The sequence below is a fragment of the Ambystoma mexicanum genome, chromosome 8, assembly GCF_040938575.1.
Source record: "Ambystoma mexicanum isolate Mex_15411 chromosome 8, UKY_AmexF1_1, whole genome shotgun sequence".
Classification (NCBI taxonomy): domain Eukaryota; kingdom Metazoa; phylum Chordata; class Amphibia; order Caudata; family Ambystomatidae; genus Ambystoma; species Ambystoma mexicanum.
This window is the reverse complement of record NC_090929.1, coordinates 296,641,960-296,661,385: the sequence shown is the minus strand read 5'-3', so window position 1 is coordinate 296,661,385 and position 19,426 is coordinate 296,641,960. Positions and strand designations below refer to the sequence as shown.

General features: G+C 45.7%; 1 protein-coding gene across 5 annotated transcripts in view; it reads left to right on the top strand.

Moving 5' to 3' along the window:
- CACNA1B (calcium voltage-gated channel subunit alpha1 B) overlaps positions 1 to 19,426 on the top strand; it is a 2,298,664-nt gene that overhangs the window by 1,788,067 nt on the left and 491,171 nt on the right. For all 5 annotated transcript variants that reach the window (XM_069609698.1, XM_069609696.1, XM_069609700.1 and 2 more), the window contains one exon: positions 14,372 to 14,437. In XM_069609698.1, the coding sequence (XP_069465799.1) occupies positions 14,372 to 14,437 (66 nt within the window). The remainder of the gene's footprint in view (positions 1 to 14,371; positions 14,438 to 19,426) is intronic.

Sequence of the window (19,426 nt, the reverse complement as noted above, 5' to 3'; positions counted from 1 at the left end):
TATATTCTGAGCCAGTGGGTGAATATGTGGCATGGAACAGCTGATGGAGAAGTGTTTTAAGGCAGCAATTGGTGATTCATTCTATGAAGGTAAATATGTTTCATAGAGTAGCTATTCAAATTCTTGTACAGTGGTCGCCCATATGGTCTGTGGTAGTGGTTGCAAAGGTGTTAGCATGCATTGAGTAGCAGTGGTTAAAAGCATGTTTTGGTGCAGTGGGTGAACATGTGTTCCAGAGCAGTGAGTCTTTCAGGTGGTCCTAGAGCCACTGGTGGAATATGTTATATGGAGCAGTGGTGAAGATGGCTTCTAAGACAATGGGTGGGCAGATGCTTTAGGCCAAGATGTGAACATGAGATCTCCAGCATTGACTCTCCTGTAGGTTCCCATGCTTTGAATACTTCCACATCGACAGAATGGGAATCCTCAGTATGAAGAAAATGCCATTACGGTATTCTAACATTGTAATACTGTGACTCTTCACCTCATTTTGGTCCCTTCCCTCTAAACCAATGAATGAGAGAGACTTGGGTCCCTCCCACTGAAGCACCCTCATAGTCTTTACTGTGCATCATCTACATATGTGTTCTCGCCATAATGTCTTAGCATCATCTTTTTATTGCCTCATTTTTGAGGGGAAAGGAATAAATAATTCCTGCCTGCAGAAAACATCATTCTGTTTGGCTACACAGTTCCCTGCTACTTCTATTTTTACAAGTTTCATTTTCTTTTGGCTGTTGAAAGCCTAGCCTGTCCATTCCATATAATACATCAGAATCTGAAGGTATGATTGAGGAAATCAGCACTCCAAAAGTTCCTCTTTGAAGACTGCGGCAAGTGTGGGAAGTAACACGTCTATTTACCTTACTTCCTCCATCCCACAAGACAAAGGGTTCCAAAACGTGCAAGAGGCTCTCCCATATGATCCTCACAGATAGACACAGCCACCTCTTGATGACATTAGGGTTGCATCCCGTCTTCAGGAAAGGAACTCGCCAGAACAGCGCAGCCTCATTTTCCAGAGACTGATGTAAATAGAGACCCATAAGTTGTGCCCTAAGGTACTGGGATTGTATTGTTTAGGTGTGTTGAGACATTCAGTGATGATTAAGGTTTCTGAGAATGTGGGTGAAGGTCTGTTAATAGGCAGTCGAAGACTGTGTGCTGGGGCACTCACTGAACATGAGTTCTGAAGCAGAAGTGAAGATTTTTTTCTAAGCCAAAGGTGAAGATTGGTTTCGAATCCTAAGTAAATAGATGCTGGGACTAAGTTGGCTATGATGTGTTCTAAATTAGCAGATTGATACCTGCTCTTGCTGCTCTGGTTAAAGATGTGAAGAGGGCATTGAGTGAAGATGGGTTGTGCTGCAGTAGATGAAGATGTGTTCGAATGGATTGTGGCCTCCCACGTATTCTTCATCTTTGATATTTGATATCCAGCTTCAGCTGCTTCAGAACAGAAATTTGTCAGAGCGCTGTGCGTCAAAAGGCGTTGACTCGATGTCCCTCAAGGGCCTCCGTCTTGAAGATGATGTCATCAAAGGCATATATAGCACGCACAGTGCCTGTTGGCTTCAGTTCCACTTTTTCTGCGAATGCTATTAATGTGAGAAATAGGGCGCGCTTCTTTACTTCGTAATAACATCATTACTTTATGAAATCGAGAATGTCTTCTTTGTCGACACCGACAACCCCGAAGACCGCGTTCAAAAAGTGTCATGATTGTGAGTCGAAAATGTCATTGACTGATCCTCATTGTATATGTTTATGGTGCCTCGTAGTGCACTATAACACCTCAGACTGCTCCAAGTGCCAGTTGATGATGGGAAAGGCCTTGAAGGAACAAAAGGGGAAATTGACGGTAGGTCAAAACCCCAAATCACCTACTCCTAAACCTTTGACCGATGAGTCGAGAGGCGACTCTCCTTGCAGGAAGAAGGTTAAGTAGCTCCCACCACTCCTCATCTTCGTCGAACAAGTCCAAGAAGAGGTACCATAGGTCGTCTTCTTCGACTTTGTCAGAAACTTCCCCTGAGAGGGTATCTTGCCCCACTAAAAAATCCACTCCGGCTGAGTGGGAGGCTTTCAGATCAGAGATGCTAAAGATTTTTGAAAAAAAAACCCTCCAAGCCATGCTCCTACCGCACCTTCGAAAGAAGCTGGCAAGGAAAGGGCTCGACCTAAATCCTGCACGCCCTTGAGCCTGGGACGAAAGTCTGATCCTCCTCGCGAGCCATCGTGGCCTCGATCCGATGACCATTCATCGAAGGATCCATCGAGCCGAAAGCACAAGCATAAGTCGAGGTCGTCGAAACCATTTGACACCAGCCAAACCTTCGACGTCGACTTTGTTGAAGGCATCGATGCCGACTGCACCATCATTGCCAGCTGCCCAATCGACAATGAGCGTCCCATCAAAGCCTATAGCGCCAGTGAAAAAAGTTTTGACGGCTCCTCCAGCGTCAAATCCATTGTCATAAAACCCCTGATACCTGAAAAGACCTATGTGCTCCTACAAAGAAAGGACTATTAAGTCCTTTACTTCTATATATGAGGGGAATGAGATCTCAGATAATGAGGCTCCATTTGGCCTCCAATTTGGTATGCCTAATGTACCAGAAAGTTTTATCTCGGAGGAGTCAAGGTTGAGAGACCTTTATGAAAACCTACAGATGGTGAGTGGAGTAGACCCCTCAACTGAGTTTCAGTTTGGGAGGCCAGACGCTGGGGAGCATGCTGATGCATTGTACAGCCAGCTCATGTCCAAAGTAGTGGACTACATGGGGTGGAGTAGGCCTCCATTACCATTCAAACCTGATGATCTGAGAGACATCCTGGATATATTGCTCTGCAAAAAAGGGTGGCTACGAATCGGGAAACACCGGAAACCAAACCGACTTTGAATAAAAACTTGACCAACCTTCCAGTAGTGACCCTGACTACCTGTCAAAACACCCCACTCCAGAGTGTCTGGTGGTACAGGCAGCTACTGCAACTTCTAAGCAAGTGTCTAACCCTACCATCCTTCCAGATAGGGACAACAAAATAGTAGATGGATGGACAAGGAAGGTATGTTCTGCAAGCAGAATGGCGCCAACTTCACATGTGCCCTTGCAAAATTTACATTCACTCTATGGGACTGCATTTCCTTGGCGGGAGAGCACGTTCCCGAAGGGGATGAGAGACATGGGTGCTTAGCCATAGTTAGAGATGGCAAAGAAGCCATGTGTGAGTCTCTTCAGTCAGATCTGGAGTCTGCTGACAGCATCAGCAGAGCCATGGCTACTAGCACCATTATGCACAGATTTGCCTGGTTGAGGTAGTCGGGGTTTGCACCGGATGTGCAATCCAGACTCCTTAACTTCCCCTTTGATGGGTCTCATCTTTTTCGCAACAAGGCTGATGAGAGCCTTAAGAAGTTGCAGACCTCAAAGGTGGCAGCCAAATCTTTAGGTGCCACTATTAGGCAACCTCAGCCTTTTCAAGCTAGTGGACAGTCTTGGAGGGGTAGATCTTTTCGCTACTACTCCTCAGTTGGAAGGGTGGTAGGAATGGCCAGTTAAAGGGGCCAAAGAAGATTCACTTGTGGTGGACGAGGGAGAGGTGCGAATCCAGCTCAAGGAGGGGCATCTTTACCATCTGCCACTGCATCAATGCCTCAAAACTGAGGTCTTGAGTAACAGTTCACTGGTAGAGGACAGACCCAGCATCTAGAATAATGGCGAGGCATTACTTCTGATGGTTGGGCCTTGGAAACCATAGCCCATGGGTACTGCCTTCTTTTCATACAGAGACCTCAGAGCGATCCACCGTGGACACACTCTTTGAGGATTTCAGATCCGCTTCTTGCACAGGACAGTTTAACCCTGCTAGATAAAGGCACTATAGAACCAGTGCCTGTAGCCGAGAGGAACAAGGGATGTTATTCCCCTTATTTCCTGATACCCAAAAAGGATGGAGGACTGAGACCCATCTTAGACTTGAGATACTTGAACAAGTTCCTCAGGAAGGACAAGTTCAAGATGGTCACACTTTCTCAGATCCTACCAACCACAGGATTGGATGGTGTCATTGGACCTTCAGGATGCTTATTTTCATGTGTCAATCCATATAAAGCACAGAAAATACCTGAGGTTCGCAGTTGGCGGTGCTCATTATTAATTTTGAGTTCTGCCATTCGGGCTGACCTCCTCCCCAAGGGTTTTCACCAAACTGATGGCGGTGGTGGCAGCGAGTCTGAGGAGAGGGGGGGATTCACGTCTACCCCTACCTAGATGATTGGTTGATCAGGGCGCGTTCTCCAGAACAAGTCCGGGTTCATCTCAAAGTCACTTGCCACTCTCTTCACAGATTGGGCTTCTCCCTCAATTATAAGAAGTCCCATATGACACCTTGTCAAAAGCTCCAGTACATCGGAACGGTGCTAGATACATCCTTGGGAAAGAGCTTGCCACCCAAGGTGAGGGCTCAAAACATTATAAAGCTGGTCACCAAATTTCACTTCTCCCGGCTTGCGATTATTTGAGGTTGCTCGGCCTCATGGCATCCTGCATCTTTCTGGTGCCAGATGCCCGTCTGAGAATGAGATCCCTTCAATGGGCTCTCAGAACTCAATGGTCCCAGTTCTCAGGAAAATTGGCGGACCTACTTCAGTTTCCAAGCAGGGTCGCGCAGGATCTTCTACGGTGGGCCTGCTAGGACAACATTCTGAAGGGAGAACACTTTTAGCAACCATGGACGGAGATAACGATAGTGACGGATGCCTCGCTGACGGGGTGGGGAGCCCACACCAACGATCTGACAGTCAGCAGTCGTTGGTCTCCATTGGAGTCCAAATTACATATCAATAATATGGAGCTGAGGACAATCAGATTAGCGTTGAAGGCCTTCCTGCCCTCTGTATGGGGAAGGAATGTCCTGATAATGACAGGCAACACAGTGGCCATGTACTACCTCAACAAGAGAGGAGGTGTAGGGTCACTACCCCTGTGCAGAGAGGCAATGCAGATCTGGTTCTGGGCAATACAAGAAGGAATCTCTCTATCAGCAGTTCACCTAGCCAGAGAAGAGAACACGGCGGCAGACGCTCTGAGCAGGCATAGCAGTCTGCCACGAGTGGGAACTAGCTCAGGAAGTCCTTCAGGAGATCTTCACCCCTCAAGTGGATCTGTTCATGACCAGTGTCAACCGGAAATGCCAACTGTACTGCTCCAGGGAATTTCCCCCAAGAGGAGCTCAAGGAGACGTGTTCGTGGTGGACTGGGAGTTTCCACTTCTGTATGCGTTTCCTCCAGTCCCCTTCATTCCTCACGTGATCAGGAGGTTGAGAAAGTTCGGGAAACACATGATCCTAATTGCCCTGGTTTGGGCCAGGAGGACGTGTTACCCGCACCTTCTGGACATGTCCATCTGCCCTCCAATATATACATCTCCCTGCACAGCTACACTTCGTAAACATTTCTGCCGCCACGGGGTACAGCATGGCTCCACCCGACGACTCTATGCACCCAGTACCAGATTTGAAGTCGGGCCAGTATATATTGAGGTGCTGTGACCTTAGTTCCTTTTTTCCATGCATTCTGCTCGCTTCAAGAAAACAGCTTAGTTAGATGTTTTTGTGTGTTTCGCTTCATAATGCCTAACCTGTTGAAGTGTTTGGGGATTAAACCCTGCATTCACTGCAGATGTCTGTCTTCAATCTGTACACAACACTGAGGACTGCGGTTTGTGCAAGTTGATGCACCCCACTTTGGGAAAGGGCGGCTGTTGGGGAGAATTTTCATTTCTGTGTGAATTCCCTTCATCCTTAGAGACCCTCCAGCTCTTTTGCTGGATTCAGGACCTTTTTTAATTTTTACGCTGGAGTGAGTGAGACCATTTTCTCACTCTCCCATGTGTTTTTTTTTTACCTAATTTGGATTTTGTGTTTTCACTGTTTTTGGAGTCTGACAAACTCCATGGATATCTGCTTTTTGCATGGTGGCCCACAGCACCTTCAGTTCTCAGTGTTACTGAGATTTTTCTTAAGGTTTAAATACCTTTTCTTGGGTAAACTAGAGTTCCCAAAAAGGGTAAAGTGAAATTGGCTTTACTTAACTTTTCTCTTTGTGGGTTCAGCACACGCCATCTTCTTTGGAATGCTGCCCCTTATCCTACCTTCTCATGTAACATTTTCATGTAACCTCAATAGATTAAATGGCTGGTGGCAGTGGTTTACTTGTTCCTATCATTGTGCTTTTTTACCGCAGGATGAACCCTCAGCTGCAGTACAGCACCAATAGGTGACCATTTTGTCAAAATAGCCCATCTTCTTTTTATGCCATTTTCTGTTTGCAATGTCTTTCTTGGGTTTTACCCTGTGTGGTGAGACAGGTTTGAGCCCTTTGTTTGTCTTGTATTTGGTGGCTTTCAACCCTGAAGCCCGCCCCTGGCTCCAGTGTGTCTCGAAGGACAGAATGTGAGGGAGGGTCCCGAAACTCCCCTGTCCTCTGTCTCTAGGAATGCCTGAAGGCAACTATTTCTGATTAGCTGGCTGGCTGTCCTTTCAGGATAGCCACCCTGCTGTGTGTTTGACAGCCTAGGCTGTGCATGAATGAGAGAAACCTGCTTAAAAGGCGAGGGTTGTGGGACTACAGGCAGAGTCGACCACTGGGGGAAACACCCAATCAAGAACCGTGAACCCTGAGCCATATCGTCGCAGAAGCTTCGATTATGGAACTGTGGAGCAAACAGGCCACAGTGCCGACAGGGGAACATGATCTGTCAAAACAATTGGCCAGCACCATCTAACTCTTTTTTCTTGGCCGCACCTACTTCCACTGAAAGCCTTGTGGACGAGGTGGCCACGGCTAACATTACGTCTTCTTCTTTCCCCTCCTTTGCTCTGCACAGGGAAAGTAAAATACTTGATGCCTGTGGAAGAAAGGTTTTTGGTTCGGCTAGCCTTGGCCTGAAAGGCATCAACACCACATGCACCATGGCCAAAGTTTTATTTTGGCCTTTGGTCAGTGATTTCAGAGGCGACTAAACATATATCACAGCAGGGAGAATGCATCAAGGTTTCCAGGTCCTTGCGAATGATGGCAAGGAAGTTTCTCATCAGATCTTACAGTCTGGGTTGAATTCTGCCAACTGTGTGGCCACAGGGGCAGTATTGAGGTGATACTCTTGTTTGAGAACCTTAAGTTTTACCTCAGATACCCAGGCAAAGCTCCTTGATGTGCCATTGGACGGCAACAATTAATTTGCTGGTAAGGCTGATAAATCCCTCCAAATGTTCCAGTCCTCCAAAGGGACTTCCAACTCTCTAGGCCTGGTGGTACAACAACTGCAACCTGCGACTGCCATGGTAAGCAGTAGGTGTTTTCGTCACTTCACCTCTTACACCCAGAGGTGCTCAGACCAGGCCCATAATGGAAGGAATCCAAAATGCTGTTCCAACAGGAGTCAGGGCAGAGGTGCTCCGAGAGGTGGTTTGTCTACCTCATCTGTACCCTCCACTGTCCCTGGTACAAAGCCTCTGTGAAGCATACTTCTGCCACTCATCCCTTACAGGGGTCAGAATTTCCCAGTTAGGTAAGGAATGCAATCTTACCATGCCCCACGCTTAGGCTTTACAGGTCGTTCACCAGGGATACTGCCTCCCTTTTGCTCAACATCCCCTGCCCTATCAATGGCCTGCCATTCGGTCTTTCTTCGGCACTCGGGGTTTTCACCACCAAGCTGCTGACAGTGGGAGCGGCTTACTTCAGAAGGTAGGCATCAATGTCTTTCCTTATGTTGTCGACTTGCTCATCTGAGCTCACTTTCCCAACAAGGCGTCGGCACAATTGTATGGACATAGCCATCTGCTGTCCCTGACAGCCTGTTGCACAGCTTGGGATTCTCCCTGAACTTCAGGAAGTCTGAAGCAGGGCCTTTCTGCCTGAGGATAGAGTGGTGAACATCTCGAAGATGGTACGTGCATTCCAATCGCAGGAAAGAGTTCCTGTCTCAGCTTTTCTGCAGTTGCTGGGCCATATTGTTTCCTGCATTTTTGTAGTGCCAGAGACCCAGATACGCATTAAGGTAGCTGCAATGGCTTCTCAGTTGGCAGTGATCTCAGTTTGAAGGACACACCTCAGATCTTCTTCAGGTCACAGCAAAAATGTCCAGAGACCTGGAATGGTGGTCCCAAAGAGATAATCTGTTGAATTGGGTATTGTTCCGACACTCCTGGCCCCAAATGACTCAAGACACAGAAGTATCTTTGAAAGGCTGGTGTGCTCACCGTCAAGATCTGGTGGCGAGCAACATGTTGTCAGTAACACATCAATTTCCTGGAGTTGAGAGTAATAAGGCTGGTCCTGGTTACTTTCTTCCCTTCGGTAAGGGGGAACAATTGTACTGGTCCTGACAGACAACACAGTGGCCATACACTACCTCCGCAAACATGGTCTCCTTGCCTCTGTGCAGCGAAGAAATGTGATTGGTGTTCTGGACTCTGAAGAATAGTGTGTCTTCTGGGCGCTGGTTAAAGGTGCCGGAAAGACAAAATCAGAGGTCACATCGAACAGTGTGAATGAGAGAGCTTGGACAGTTCACTTTGCGACCCTGTTTGACGACCCATACCAGCATAGTAGATCTGGAGAACTAAGGGAAACAACTGCTACTTGGAACTTTGATTATGGTCCATCCGAAATTATGGAGAAAATAAAAAAGCTCACCAGCTCATGGGCCCCCGGCCTGGACGGATTGACAAACGCAATCCTAAAAGAACATCCAAAGGAATGGTCGGCCTTCATCCATGCTATTTTTTGTGACATTTCAAAAGTAAAAATAGTCCTAGCTTCTTGGAAGCTAACAGTGATAGTCCCTATTTTTAAAAAAGGGGACAAATCTGACCCGAAGAATTTTAGACCTATAGCGTTACTGGATGTAATAGGCAACATGTTTTGGTACTTTCCTTTTGGAAAAATGTGTGGCCTGGACAACTAGTATCAACGCAATCGACCCCTTTCAGACAGGATTCGTCAAAACTATGGAAACCTCCGTAAACGTAATGATCTTGAGCATCTTGAAACATAAGGCGCACTCAAATAAAAGTGACCTCTTCATAGCGTTTGTGGACCTTGTCCAAGCCTTCGACAGAGTTGATCATCAACTCCTCTGGACGAAGTTAGAAGTTCTAGGATGTCCAGAAACCATATTAGGCCCCTTAAAAGCGCTTCACATGGAGACCAAAATTCAGGTCCGGCTGAACCAAGGGGGGCTTTTGACATCACAAATCCCGACACAGCGTGGGGTGAAACAGGGCTGCCCACTGGCACTGGCAGTCTACAACATTTTCACTTCGGATGTCCACCACTTTGAGCCAAATCTGAGATCATTCCCTTCCGTAATAGGTGGAGAGAAAGTGACTCGTTTGGTCTATGCAGACGATCTTATTTTAATAGACCAAACAAGAATCGGTTTACAAAGACAGCTGCATCACCTACAGAGATACACTGTATTGAACCACCTCGAAATGAATCAAGCTAAGACCAAAATTATGCAATTTAAACGAGGGACCCAGAAGAGCGATCGTTTTACATGGCAAGTGGATTCGAAGGAGATTGAAAAAGTGGTTACCTTTAAATACTTGGGCACTATCACAAACAACAGCTTAGTAGTGACCCCATTTATAGAAGATCTGAAAACTAAAGCTAAACAACTGGCAAGCCAAGTTAAAATCATGGACGCAAAATTTGGACAATTTTCTTTGGCAGCAGCTATAACATATTATAAGGGGAAGATAGTCCCGTCCTTAACATACGGCTCCGATGGAATTTTGGGTATCCCAGCAGAGATCTGGGGGCGCTTGCAATCAATCATTTGGAAAAAGACATTAAACCTTCCTGACTCAGTCCAGATTGATGTCCTGCGCAGAGAACTATCATTGTCATCCCTCGAAGCAGTAGTGGACTGGAAAAGGCTATCATTATACCGAAAAACGTTGTTACCTAGCTGTCCAAGGGTATGCAACCTAATAAAGAAAGAAATCAAGACTAATTCATTTGAAAGCTTGTCAAACTGGGTGTGTCATTTGAAAAAACTCTTGGCAGACCTCTGCTGTTCGGAAGACGATCTTATTACAAACCCTATGTGGGTAAAGGAAACACTCCTCTGTGCTGACTGGATCCGAACCCTGGACAAAGCTAGTGCCTCTTAATTGGTTGGAAAGACTCCATATCCTGCTCGGAAGTGGAATGAGCTGATGCCGTACCTTCTTAAGTTTCCAATCAGCGATTCAGGGACATGTTCTTGAGAATCCGCCTTAACTTAATTCCAACCAATGAAATTTTGTCTATAAGAGGTATGATCTTATCATCTGGCTGGAGATTTTGTAAGGACGAGTCAGAAAACGAATCCATCAAACATGTGATGATTAAATGCCCTGGTTTGGCTGCAGAGCGTGACCAACTTCTGACACCGCTTTTTCGATCCTTACAAACATTGGACGATCACCAACGATGGATTGCATTGATGAGTGGCATCTCCACGCCAGGGGTGATTGCAGTAGTCCACTTCATTGGGAAAATCTACCCAACAACATCAGTTTTTAAAGGATCCACAGACTAGAAGTCTACTGTGTGACGGGAACTGTGGGTCAGTGAATGAAAAGGTTTCTGGAAAATGAGGAAAACAGAGGACTGTGGACTTTAATGTTTGTTTGTCCTGTTTGTAAAAATTGCTATGCAATTAAATTCAAATAAATAAAAAAAAAGAATAGTGCATCTTTGATGGCAGCTCATCTGGCGGGCAAAGAGAACATGATTGTGGATACCTTGAGCAGATAGTCTTCAACCTCCCATAAGTGGGAGCTCAGTTAGAAAGTTCTGGCGGGGGTATCCTCACATTGGAGTATTCCTCGGATGGATTTCTCTGTTTCCATTGTGAACAGGAATGTGATTCTGCTCCAAGGCATTTACAAGACAGGGAGCTCTGGGTTACACCTTGATGGTCGAGTGGGACTTCAAACTGCTCTGTGTCCATGCCGTTTCTGTTATTCTGCCTACTGACAGAAGGCTGCGCCTATTTTGTTCCACAGTGAATTTGATGGCTCCAGACTGGGGAGAACTTGGTAACCCAGAGTTGTTGGATATATCCATCTGCCGTTCATGGTGCCTTCTGCAGAGTGTGGAACTACTCTCCCAATTGGAGGGGCAAATCCTGCATCTGAACGTCAACCACTTGAACCTTCATGCTTGGCTGCTGAAAGGTTGAGGTATAAGGAGTGGGATTTTTTGGAGGATGTCCTTGATGTGCTCCTCTCTACTAGGAGGCCTGCCACCATATCCATTCATGTCTGCAGGTGGTGTATGTTTCTGTTCTGGATTGTGTGCTTTCCTTGGCCAAGACACCTACAGTTTGGCACTGTGAAGTGGTATCTTGCTGCCATTTTGGTTTTCAAGAGGACCCACGAGCAAGGCTCGTTTTTCATGATCCCCATGGTGGTGTAAATACTGTGGGGTCTATGTAATCAGTTTCCCCCACGCCAGTTTGTAGGTCCTGCATGGGACTTACATTTAGTAGTAAACTTTTCCTATGGGAAGTCCATTTAAGACCCTTTATTCTTTTTAGTTAAGATTACTCACCCTTACTGTGATTTTCCCAGTCATCATCACCTCTGCTAGAAGGTTGAGTGAGCTTCAAGTATTGACAATTAATCCTCCCTACTTGGTTTTCTCCAAGGAAATGGTGACATTAAGAGTGGGGCCATTCTTCCTCCAAAATGTGATCTCTGATTTCCATCTCTCACACAATCCATCTTCCTGTCTTTTTTCCTCCGCCTCACCCTTCCAAGGCAGAGGAACAGTTCTATCAGCTGGACCTGGTGCATAACCTCAGTCGGGACCTCAGCTACTACATCTCTCGAATGAGAGAGGTCAGACAAGGTGATCAGCTTTTCATTGGCTACGCTGGTGCCTGTTCTGGCAGGGCTGAGAACTAACAGACCCTGGAAAGGTGGGTCAACCTTTCAGTCTCGGAATGCTATGATCTGGCTGATATGGATGTGCCCTATGGGCTCAGAAAATATTCCATGAGAGGACTGGCTGCTAGCTCAGCTCTGCAACGTGGAGTCCCTGTTCTGGACATTTGCCAGGCAGCTAAATGGGTTTCTTAGTACACGTTTGCTAAACATACCTGCTTGGATTTGCAGTCTGGTCAGTACTCATTTTGGCAGGGCTGTCCTTTAGAGCGTTCTGGTTTAGGTGGTGTCCTTGCTCTCCTCCCTGCTCCAAATTGTACCACTAGTTTGCAAGTCTATCCAAGATGAGGAATCCATGGGGGGAAGGAACCCATTTGAAGAACACATTTCTTACCTCTCTGTAATGTTGTTTCTTATGGATGTTCCTCCCATGGATTCCTCATTACCCTGCCTACCTGATCCTCTTGGTGGATAGCTAGTACACTTTGGTTCTGTGGACCTGCAGCGTCAGTGCTATGAAAAAAGGGTGGAACGCCACAATTTATATTGGCCCCAACATCATATCCAGCACAGGGTGCATAGAGGTTTCAAGTGGAGCCAATGTTGAGCCGCGCTGCGCCCCCTGGCAGCGGAAACGTTTCGGAGAAGTAGATGCACTGGGAGATAGATATCAAAGATGAGGAATCTGTGGAAGGAACATTCATCAGAAAGAGCATTACCAATAGGTGTGGGTTAGTTTTCATTACCAAGAGTATGTGATATGTTTCTGGGGCACTCACTGATGATGTGTTATGGAGAAGTCTGTCAAAACTGTTCAGAGGCAACAGTTTAAATTGTGGCTTAGAGCAGCAGGCAAAGATGTGTTTTAGGAGCACCAGACAAAGATGATCTCTCTGCATCTGGAGTGGTAATGTATTCTGGGGAAAGTAAATGAAAATGTTATGATGCTGTTGAATAAATTGGATTATGGGATAATCTAGGACGATGCATTCTGGATTAGCCAGTAAATATGTCACATCTGACAGTAAGTGTGGATTAATTTTAAGACAGCTGTTAATGACCTGTTACACATTCTGGGGGAATGTGTGTTTTGGTCCCTTGTTAAATATGTGCTCTGGGTCAGTAGGTGAGTCAGTGTGTGTTCTGAAGAAGTGGGCCAAGATCTGTTTGTAGCCAGTGGTTGAAGCTTTTCTCTGGATCTGTAATGACCTATTCTGGGACAGAAGCTGTTTTCTGCCAGTGGTGTTCTATCAGCAAAATACAGATGTTTACGATTTTATGTATGTGAGAATGTGTTCTGAGGACAGTGGGTGAAGATGTGTTATGGGAAGTGGTTGAAGATGTGTTCTGCGGCAGTGGGTGAAAATGTGTTCTGGGGTAGTCCTTGAAGATGCATTCTGAGGCGGTACTCGAAGATTTGTTCTGGGTCATTGTTGAAGGTGGGTTTGGGGGCAAATGAAGAAGATGTGTTCTGAGGGAGCAATTACAAATGGGCTATTGGTCAGCAGGTGAAAAGCATTCCTGACGTTGTGTCCCAAGATGTGTTCTGGGCCAGTTGTTGAAGATGTGCTCTGCAGCAGGAAACGATTACCTATTCTGGGATAGAAGGTGCTTTCTTAGAGAGGCCTTTCAGTTGCGGAATGTATCTACATTTTGTATAATAGGATAAGACAAAGGGCCTCATTACACGGTAGGCGGTAAGGGTTTACCGGTACTGGTATTTTACCTGTACCGGTAAATCCTTACCGCCTTACTACGAGGTCCCTTTGCGGGTTGGGGAATTTAACGCCTGCTTTTTGCAGGTGTTAAAAACCAACCCGCAAAGGGAACCAGGGAGCTAATTACAGTACCGCAATTTGCGATGCCGTAATTAGCGCCTTCCCCATTCCCATTATGCCCTATGGGGCAAAAATGGGAATGGGGAAGGGCAATGGTGGAAGGGGGAATTACCGCCCCGCCAACCTTGGAATGGGGCGGTAATTCCCCTTTCCACCAAGGCGGTGCCGGTATTTTACCGGCATGAACCCTGGCGCTAATAGCGCCATGGTTCTCGGCCTACCGTGTAATGAGGCCCAAAGTGTTCTGAGGACAGTGGTTGAAAATGTGCTCTGGTGCAGTGACTGAATATGTGTTCTAGGGCAGTCGTTAAAGTGGGGTTCTGTGGCAATGATTGGAGATTTTTATTCTGAATGAGCAATTAAAGATGTGCTCTGAGACAGGAGAGCGTTGTGAGTTAGTCGCAGTCAAGGTGTGTTCTGAACAATGGTTGAACATGTGTTCTTGGTTTATGGATTGACTTATTTTCTTGGGTGGAGTATTGAGAGAATCACGTGAGGATGTGTCTTTGATGAGTATGATCGATCAGGGGGTGTCAGTCTACAGAGGAGCCCATCAATGCATTAATATTTTTTTTCTTTCCAGGCGCTGCCTTATGTCTGTCTCCTCATCGCAATGCTCTTCTTTATCTACGCCATCATAGGAATGCAGGTAATGTGAATGACAAGTGTACAGGTGCAATGCACATCTCATAGAAAGATACATGTTATGCCATACTGATTCTTTAGCATGATTCTTAGCTAACACCGCTAAGAGTACAGATAAATGATAGGTGAAATGACTAATAGCCTCTAATTAGTTTAGAGCTGTTCCTTAGTCTAGTTTCTTCCGCTAACTGGAATCTCCCTGTAGTCACAGGCTGCATGCCATTCTTGCCATCCATTCGGCACCAACCTCACACTTTGTATCAGACAGTACCTCCCAGCATACCTGAAAACTCTGCAGTTTGGATAACAAGCAGCATCCTTGCTTGTTACTCTCAATCACAGCACGTAGTGCTGGGGCTCAGCTCCCTCATGCCCAGTCTCTTCTTGTCTCTTTGTGGGCCCTCTCCACAGATGAGGATACTTTTAACTCACCTGATCTAAGAACAACTTTGCTCATCCACCAAAACTTCTTCTCCTCATGACACTAACCACTACAAACAAGTTAGTCATTCTTTTATCAAGTATTGCTCTGATTTTGCTTCACATGCTAAAGGCAGGTAAAACAGACTATGGTAATCTATTTTCCTCCCCGCCAAAAATATTTGGAATGTTTAAGGATGGTGACTGTAACACAAACCCAACATTTACCCAATCTGGGCTGTTAGGTTTATTATTGTTGTAATTGCTGCTAAAGAATAAGAGTGAGATAACAGGGCCAAATCTCCCAGGCAGGTCATGCTTAGAAGACGAGTGCTCCAGAGGATACTTGTTTTCCTGGTGTGATCTTCATCATTTTGTTTGCTAATAAAAGACAGCAACTTTGCACTGTGGCTGAGTCTTCCGTTCTTGTGACAGGTAGTCTTTGATGGGCCCATGTGTCCCTGCTGATAATTAGGGTGACTGCTAGAGGGCCCCGACCACACCTATACAGACTTCACAAGAGGAAGACTGAAATGAGGATTCAGTCCATACCAGAACTTAGATTTGGCATGTTTAAAGGTACTGAAAAGGAGGTATTAGGTGCAGAAGTAAAGGAAGCAAATGTAGGAGTCAGTGTCCATGGAGTTAACATCCATAGATTGAAGAAAGAAAACTCATCTGGATCAAAAACATCATGAGTAGAGCCAACAATCTTATTTGCAGGTTCCAAAAAAACTATATCTGCAGCCCCAGTTTTTAAGAGGTCTGTGGGACAGGAATCTCTTCCTTATTGCCTGGGGTTCTTTGTAGAAGTCATATACCATATTTATTATCTGACCATAAAACATTAGATTTGAATACTTTTTTGCTGCCAAAGGAATTTGCAAAGTTTTCTGATTATGAAGAAAGCAAGTAATTAAAGGTCTAAAAGTAGACTCTATGGGAGAGAAACAGGGTTTGATACTCTTGCTGTATGCAAGCTGAATTTCTAGAGGTGGTGGAAAAGTAATACCTAAAATCGTGGGAATCAATTTTTCTAAGAAGAGTATTATCTGATTTTTGGGGAATTCCCAAAATATACCTACCACATCTAACCATGGCATGCCTGCAAGGAGATGCTCACAACTTACACAGTCACACCTCAGAGAGAATACTGACCAGAAAATATGAGATCATGTTATCCTGACAAACCTCAGCAATTGCAGACCACTAAAGTGGTAATTTTGGCTCAATAAAGTAAAAAAGAAGCTTATTAACATAACCTATATGCCTAGTACTGAGACATAGTGTAAGATCTCTACCATCACTTCAGTGATGAGATGTAAGGTCACATCTTCCTGGGATCAGTCTCTCTGAAATGTGATATCATATCGCTGTCTTATGTGCCTAGTAGTTAGAAGTACAAGGATGTTAAATGATGATATACTCACTACATTAGTGAGGCATGTTTCATATCTCCTTGAGTTGACCACAGAGGTCAGTCCTGGGATTACAACTTAATTCACTCTATTTATGAAAAAACGACTGCTGCTCTGCAGGAGTATATGGATCTGTGGTGGCTAAAGTGCCTACTCAGCCTCACACTACTACGAAACCAGCAGTGATCCAATCATAAAGGTGAAAGAGGCACAGCTCGATAGGTATACCATCTTCACCTCTTTTGGTAGTGCAGGCCGAGGCAGGCTATATCTTTAGGAGGGTTGTGAGCTGAAAAAAGTCAAAATTCAAATAGCTTTAGTACAATGGTGCAAAAATAAATGAATACACAATTAAAGTTCTATAAAAATATAGGAACTTTAATAAACTATATTAATTGTACAATAATTATAATACACTTTAATAATTATAATTGTAATTACAAACTATCAATGTAACAAACGAAATAAAACACAACCCCCCCCCCTCTGTAAAAGTAACAAAGAGAATTCAGAACCTGGTATGAAAGGGCACCCTGGGTTGCTCAACAGGGGCTTCAGGCAAGCGACTTGGCAATAATGCCATTAGTTCAAGGTTATATCTTTGTAGAAAAAAGGTAACAACGGGTGCTTAAAAGTCACTATGATCCTAAAACGTGGGCCTAGGGGATAGGTCCTCTTCACAGTACCTTTGGTGTCTTGTCGTTTGGGGTTGAACAGCGTGGAGCCAGGCTTCTAGGAGCTTCCTGATGCAGTGATTTGGTGTTGGGTTGGTGAGGCTGGTTGACTGAGTCCAATACACAGTTCAGTTCAAGAAGCTTTGGGCAGGCAGACAATGTACGACTATGGTGTAGCCCACAAGCAGTTCAATGCGGAAATCAAAGCCCAGAGCTGTTCCTTGACTTGCTTTCTGGGACGCTCAATGCAGGGCCTCCTGGGACGAGATTAATCCTTACATTCACACTCCCACTCCACTGAATCCCCCTTTGTCCTTGTAAGAGTCCAAAGATTAATCAAAGCATGAGTGGGTGTCGCTTAGCTTATAAAGGCAAAATGCAACAGAGGATTGTTCCAAAGCAAGTCTGCTTTAAGGAGTCTAATCCTGGCTGTTGTAAAAAGTGCCCTTGCCTGAAGGAAATGGGGGGATAGGAAGATGTAGAGAGCCCTAACAGAGTCCAGGATTATTCTCTCTGCCCACCTCTCTCTGGCCTAGCTATTATATCTCTGCCCCGTCCCAAGCCTGGCAAATTCAAACTGTCTATCATGGTTTGCACCCTGTTGTAAGAATGGCTTTTGTTATATCATTGCTGCCTTTGGTGCACCGGTTCCCAGGAGACCTTCTGGGGAAGTCCTTGTGCCCAGGAGGAAGGTATAGGCCTTCTTCTGGGGAATGAAAGAGGCAGCATCCTGGTCACCGTTACACATGGCACTGTCGATACAGTCAGTGCAGACACCAATACAGTCCTATCATAGCTGGCCTCATTCACAGAGCTGGCACCGGTGAGATATGAAATTGCTGTGGTTGTACAATTGTGTGCATTTAGCGGTCCCCATGCTAATCAGGCATAGCACATATTTAAAGATGTATGTGCCACCTAACTGACTAAAGCATACGATTATTATAACTATAATTTAGATCAGAGGTACAGGAGATTAAACAGCCACCTCTGCCTACAGGAACCTTGTGTTCCAGTAGCAGTCAGGAATATACATGTGACTGCCGTGTGCCACTTCTCAGGTCGCAGGGGAAAGGCCATTGCTTTTGGATCCTAACCCTGGGGGCGGAGAATCAAGGGAGGATTACCTGGGTAGAGGGCCCTTGGGCATTGGAGATGAGATGTCCTCAGGCGAGACATGGTACTCCTCATTTCCATTTCAGGGGAACCCTCAATCCCAGGCGCAGTTTTGGGGTATTGCTACCCCTGTCCCACTGACCAAGAATACACCAGAAGATATTACCAGTATAGAAGCACCAGGAGAGGGTGAAGAAAAGAAGGTTTAAGGGTGAGAAAAGTGAGACATGGTATCCCCCTTTCCCTTGTGAGAACCAACCTAACCCTCCCACAGCCTTTATGGGCTACTGTAAAACAGTTCCCCTCAATTTTCCTCATTCAACCTATTACAGTACTGGTACGAGGAAGAGGCGACAAGGAGTAGTGAACACCATTAACTAATTTCATGCAAATCACTGTAAAGGTCAGGCATGTCCCTTTAATTGCAGTCAGGCAATACTAATTGGGAACTCACATCTGCAACCTGTCAAGTGGTTGCAGGTGCATAAGGAGGGAGAGAGAGACCAGCATGGGATCCTGTTTGCAAAGAGGCAGCAGTGGTGGGTCAAGCAGGAGAGCTAGGATGCCGGCACACGATTCCAAAGGACTAATGAACCCAGGAGCGGGCAGGCCAGAGGAATCCACAGGTACGGGAACCTCTGTGGTCTCAGATTGGCAGCCAGCGCTGCGAGAAAAGCAAAAGAAACGAAGTAGCCGCCAGCATCCGCAGAAGGGAAGTGGAGCTGCCGGCGGGAGCAGATAAGCTTCAGATGTGCAGGGCTCGCGGTTCAAGGCTAATCAGCAAGCGAGCAGAAGTGGAACAACGCAGCTGCTCGAAAGGAACTCCGAGGACTGGTGAGTGAAGGGGAATGTCACTCAAAGCTGCGGCGCTTCTAGGGGCTGCGTGTGAGCAGATGGAAACAGACCCGAATCTGGGCTGAATGAAAATTAAGCGGCAAAGTGAAAAGTCACCAATATTGATTGGTTATTTATTACATGCTTAATATCCAGAGGTTTCTAAGCGCAGACCCGGGGATCGAACATGTGTTGCTCCGTGTCATCTTGCTTCCAAGGCGAGCACACTGCCCCTGAGCTATCCTCCCAAAACATAATATTGAATACCAAATTGAATGAAAACTTTATGGGCAAAGCTGCACTCTGATGAAAGATAACATGTGAAATTGCCCATTTGGAAGCACTTTATGAAATAAGAGAGCAAGTGTGGAAGTTTGCGAAAGAGCATGACAGAAAGGTGTGTAGAAATAAAACCACCACAAAGTGAACTTTATGCTTGAGTACAGTGCGGCAAGGCCAAAGACTGGCAGAGGATATATGACACATTGCGGCAAAGCCAAGAGGCTGACCAGGAGAAACCCAGTGAGCGTG